This window comes from Rana temporaria, chromosome 11 (genome assembly GCF_905171775.1).
Source record: "Rana temporaria chromosome 11, aRanTem1.1, whole genome shotgun sequence".
Taxonomy (NCBI): Eukaryota; Metazoa; Chordata; class Amphibia; order Anura; family Ranidae; genus Rana; species Rana temporaria.
In genome coordinates this window covers 122,186,227-122,192,226 of record NC_053499.1, presented here as the reverse complement: position 1 = coordinate 122,192,226, position 6,000 = coordinate 122,186,227, and the positions used below count along the sequence as shown (strand labels likewise).

General features: G+C 40.1%; 1 protein-coding gene across 3 annotated transcripts in view; it reads right to left on the bottom strand.

The window, feature by feature from the left end:
• Nucleotides 1–477: 477 nt before the first annotated feature.
• The window catches only part of LOC120917602 (sodium/calcium exchanger 1-like), an 81,255-nt gene continuing 75,732 nt past the window's right edge, over nucleotides 478–6,000 (bottom strand). For all 3 annotated transcript variants that reach the window (XM_040329018.1, XM_040329017.1, XM_040329019.1), the window contains one exon: nucleotides 478–2,186. In XM_040329018.1, coding sequence (XP_040184952.1) covers nucleotides 1,810–2,186 — 377 coding nt within the window. In that variant the 3' untranslated portion in view covers nucleotides 478–1,809. The remainder of the gene's footprint in view (nucleotides 2,187–6,000) is intronic.

The window sequence follows — 6,000 nt, the reverse complement described above, 5'->3', positions numbered from 1 at the left end:
ACGCGGAAAAACGCTAGTTGCAAAAACTTTGAAAAAAGTTGAAAAACTCACTGCAAAGTTACTTGCATTTTTATAACGTTATTTTAACTTCCAGTGTGCATGAGGCCTCAAGATATATGTTTAAAGTAAATATGTCAACAAAGAAATATGCAGCCTGCCATTGCTGACCTCTTTCTGGAAATGCAAGTTGCTTACCTATAATGCTGAACAATTAGTTCCAACACTTTGAGTCATCAACCTACACAAGTATTGGAATCAGGAATGTCAGAAAAGAATCAGAAGTGCTGATCTGCTTACTTCAGGTTCAGGTTGGTGACTCAAAGTATTGAGGAAGGAAGGTCAGCAAGACAGGGAACTACAGTAGCATTTTCAGAAACAAAGGTTAGCATTGATAACCAGCCTCCATGTTTTGTTTTTGTTTTTAACCTAAAAACAAAAACAGCCTATTATAAAATAGGCTGCTTTTAACCTTAATACAACTGTAAATAAGTCAAATATATATAAGTTATGGAAATATTGGGTTGTTTACATGCATACTCTTGATTGTTATTAGTAGATTATTAGGTTTACTGTGTCATTAACATATAAAGTATTTCCATGCTAATGCAATAAAGGGTAACAGCATCTCCCAACGTTTTTGGAATATGCTCTGATGTCTACACTTCATTTATTTTCCTTTTTTAGCAACATTACTGACTCACTAAATATTTTTAGACTCAAGGGAAAAGATCTTTTCCCCTAAAAGTCAGTTTTTGGAATCTACCCTACATTTTGTGAACATTCAAATTACATTTTACCTTACTGATAAATGCCAAGTTTAACCCAATTTTTTTTTGGAGTAAAACCTAGTGCTTTGAACTGACATTTTACAGAATATTTCTCTGAAACTTTAGTACAAATCAAAAGCAAGGACATATTACATTTCCTTGTGCGTCTTCCATTTAAATTATGAGACTTCCTTAACATGGCCATGACAGCATTGTAGAACTGGGAGCTCAGCTGTTGAGGGCTTAGAACTCATGTCCCGAAGAGATATAGAAGCGGTTGGGAGATTCAGGCCATTGGTACCATCTAGAAACTGTATATTCATTTTAAACATATTTGAAACTTTTCAGACCTGTCGTCTTATTTTGTTTTTGCTATGTTGAGTACCATGGCCTCTGCCAGCTACAATAATACAGGTACCTGTAGGTGAGCTAAAATAAGAGGCACCCTATAATCCAACATTTTTGAAGATTTAAAAGCAATTCCTCACAGTGGAAGATCCCATTAATTAATGGAAGCCCTGGATATGAATGTCCTTTTGTCAGTTTGTGCTGCTTCAATAACCTCAGAAGACAAATGGCGCTTGTGGCCCAACAACATCTTTAGGACAGATATCACTCATCTGTGTCTGCAAATTCACTAACATTTCCAGATGTAGTAGGTGGATTCCACTGTTGTAATGGATCTTTATCACCTCACCATGTCATTATAATCCTAAAGTAGAACAGAAATAATCGCATAAAAAAATATTGGATATACCAGTGCTTTCCAAAATTAAGAAGATAAGGTAGGTCCGTTTTTCCAGTCTTATTCTTGGCAGAAAAAAAGTAATTGTCTGAGGACCAGAAAAAAAGAATGGGAAGACAACACCGTAAAGAGCTAAGATCTTTTGCACCAGGCAGTTTTATATTGTTATTGTCTCTATTGTGATTTTTGTTTTCGCATACAAAGAGCTAAAATGTTGTACTCAAACTGACCAAAGGATTCTAGGAAGACACATTTCATAGAACAGCTGTATTTCATTTCTTTGAGGCACACTTTCCATTAAAAGCCAGAGATGTGGCAGTATGCCTCTAGCGATGCAATTAAAATGTACACCAACCAGAGGCCAACAAAAAGAAGACTAGTCAGTGCTTTTGGAATCCGAGGACCTCCAAGTTCTCCTCCTACAGGTGGACGTCGACGGTAAAGTAGAACACTGAGGCAGACAAGAGAAAGTCCTGTGAAGAGAGTTACGGAAAAGGCCAGGCTCCCTGGCTCCACATGGAAGGTCTTGCCCTTTCCAGCCCAGAATATAGAAGCAATACTCCATGCTACTCCTAAACCCAAGAAAACATTAACTGCATTGCTACCCGTTACGTTACCAATGGAAGCATCAGCATAGGGATCTTGAACTGCTGCTACCTTGCTGGCAAATGTGTCTAAGGAAACAATAAAAGATACAATTACATATCTGCAGTGTAGTAATGTATAACATACAGTATATGTGTCTTGTAACATGAATAAAGATTTCAGCCAATTTTTTACATGTTCATCAAAATCAGACTTATACCGACCTAAGGTCAAAATTATATTTGCCTTTGGATAATCAGGATTATATAGTTGCATTTGGAAACCAATATCAAATGTGCCATACAAGACAGCATTCATGTTTCTGGATATGACAGGTGTCTGGCAATACATTCATACATGTAAATCTCTGAAGAGTCCCGTTAATTTATTTTATGGTGAATGTATTTATGTAGTTGTCTGTTGCTTATCTGTGAATAAAACACATATACCCTGTTTCTCCGAAAATAAGCCCTACACCGAAAATAAGACCTATCGTGAGTTTCTGGGATGGCTGCAATATAAGCCCTACCCCAAAAATATGCCCTAGTTAAAGTCCTTGTAAAAACATGTAATCCGTTCTGTAAAAAGATTATATAATGTGCAGTGTGTCTCCCTTTTGTAACTTTATTGTGGAAAATACCTTATTTACAGCACTGCTGGGCGCTCACGTGACCCGCCGGAGCTTTTCTCCTCTCCTCCCGGCTGATGTCAGCAATTTTTTTTTTTAAATAAAACTTTAAGCCCCTACCCACTGCAGTACTCAGAATGGGGCTGACGTCATTGGGGATCTTGGCCCCTCCCTCTGCAGTATTTGGAGTAGGGAAGAAGAGCTTCAGCGGCTCACGTGAGCGGCAAGCGGCACTGTAAGTAAGGTATTTTCCACAATAATGTTACACAAGGAGACACACTGCACATGATATTATCTTTTTACAGAACGGATTACATCATTTTATAAGGTCTTTAAACAAAGGTTTATTTTTGGGATTACAGAATTTCACAATGCTGGCTCCAGAGCTGACAGGGGGAGAAATTTTTTTGTACATACCATAAATAAATAAGACATCCCCTGAAAATAAGCCCTAGTGTGTTTTTTGTAGCCAGAATTAATATACGACCCGGTCTTATTTTCGGGGAAACACGGTATGTATCTGAATCTTACTGAAATGCCTTCAAGCAATTTCGTATTTCAGATATGTACAACATATTCACCACAGTCACTGAACTCTAGAAGGAACAGCATCCATCTTGTGTGGTAATAATATATCGAATTGTCAGTTCACAGTTTGTAAATAATATGATATTTCCCTAATTTTATTCTCCTAAATCAATGTTAGGGAAAAATGTACACAGATTTATGGGGATTGTAAATTGGGGCAGTGGAAACTGACTTGGCCATTGGAACAGATTTATCTCCAGCCCTACATTCCATTTGTAATTTTTAAGCACAAGGTACAGTCAGCAGCCATGGGACCTGTACAGCATCTCCTCTGTAATGTAAGTGTGCACTTTTCTTACTAGCAATGTGAGAAGTTCTGGCAACAAGAACAGCTCCAAGTATAGATTTTGGAGCTTGCTATATTTATTTTATTATACTAGAGTAACTCTAGACCATTACAGTAAAATTAATATTTCCAATTCTTGAATCTTGTGTGATGCCCTGTGCTTGGGAGCTGCTTAACTAGAGCCACTATTAACAGAATATACTCTGCCTTGAATTGAATGATGAATGCACCTCCCACCCACACCCTTCAAAAAAAATTAAAAGAGGCATTTTTCTGCTGACCATGAATGTTGGGTGAGTACTTCTTCACTGACCACCAATGTAAAGGGTCACGTTTCCACTGACCACCAATGTGGTCAGTGTATTTCTCCACTGATCTCCTATGTAAGGGGGCATTTCTCCTTTGACCACAAATGTAAAGGGTCATTTATCCACTGAACACCAATGTAAAGAGGACGTTTATACACTAACCACCAATGTAATTTAATGCACTACACTGTCCACCCATGTACGGCCGCGTACACACGACCGAACATGTCCGCTGAAACTGGTTTGCGGACCAGTTTCCGCGGACATGTCCGACCGTGTGTAGGGCCTAGCGGACAGTTTTCCGGCCGAGCGGACAGGTTTCCAGCGGACAAAAGTTTCTTAGCATGCTAAGAAACTTGTCCGGTGGAAACCTGTCCGTTGGACATGTCCAATGGTTACTACACCTAACCATTGGACCGAAATCCCCTGCATGTGTCAAAGTGATTTGACGCATGCGTGGAAGCATTGAACTTCCTGGTTCGCGCACGTCGCCGCCACGTCACCACGTTTTCTGTCCGCGGGGAATTTGGTCTGATGGTGTGTACACACATCAGACCAAAACCTCCCAGCAGACATGTCCGATGAAAACGGTCCGCGGACCATTTTCATCGAACATGTCTGGTCGTGTGTACAAGGCCTAAGAATAAAGACCCTACACTGACCACAAGTGTAAGTGGTAATTTCTCCACTACAATTTTAACTCCTTTTGGCTATATTTTTTCGGTTTGATATAATGATTTCTAAAAATAACTTTGTTTAATATGCTATTAATACTCTTGGGCGGTGTCCAAATCTTTAATGGGGGCACTAGAAGTTTCTGCTGCTATTCCTGCCTGACAGGAGCGACTGTCATTCTCCCTCCTGTTACTGCGTAATGAATCAATTCCCAAGACTCTTCAGTTCCAGTAAGTTCAACTCTGCCTTATCCCATTAATAACTCCTCTCCTTCCATGCTCCCCTCTCCCTGTCGACTTGTTCTCCTTCCTTGCCAGATCACTTCAGTCTTCCTTGTTGGTCACCACTTAGTCCGGCTCATCTCCCTTCCAGCATGTCTCTTTACTTTCCCTGCACAATCGTAAGTCAGCACAGATTCTCCTGCTCCTCTCTGCTGTTCACAGTAATGTTCACCTTCTTCTATCATCTGTCCATAAATCTACACTGCATATCTTGCAGCCTCTGGTCTCAACTCTGGACATTCCAGTTTCCATGCAGCCTTTGGCTGATACCCTTTCCATCCCAGTTTAGTTCTCTACTAACTGCCCTGTCCCTAAAATACAGCCTTAGCACTTTCTCTACAGTCCTTCACTCAGCTTTTTAACACATGTTCCTACTACCCAGATCCCCTGCCAATTCACTCTTTCTTATCCCTAATAACTGGTGCGCTGCAGTTTAGCCATAGTGTGATTGTATGTGCGGTTTACCTGGGTTTTAGGTGCGCTTCCACTGAACTCCATTACACAGTGCGTGTATATGAAAGTGCATCAATGTCCTGCATGCTGCATCTTTGATGCAGTTTCAGAAAATTCTCTGTGTAATAGAATTCAATGGAAGTTCACCTAAAACCCAGGAAAAACTGCACATACAATCACACTGTGGCCAAACCACAGTGCACCAGTGTGATATAAGGCTAGGTTTACCACAATAGGTTAGCCACAAAATTGTGGCTTTCTTAACACACACACAAACACACTGGGGTTTATTTATTAAAAGCAAATCATCTCTGCACTACAAGTACACTTGAAAGTGCAGCCGCTGTAGATCTGAGGGAAAGACCTGAAATGAGGGGAAGCTCTGCTGATTTTATCATGCAATCATTTTCAAGAAAAAAATAGTTTTTTATTTTCCTTGCATGTTCCCCTTTAGATCTGCAGTGACTGCACTTCCAAGTGCAATTTCAGTGCACTTAGAAGTGCACAGTGGATTTGCCTTTAGTAAATAACCACCACTGTCTATTAGTAGACACGTGGCAGTGCCATTATTTGTTAATGGCACCCCCACACATCTACTAACACAAGCATTTTCACATGCACATCATGGCCCGCATGTGTACATCCCCAGGCACTCCCTCTGCAATTAAAGAGTGTAGAAGTTGA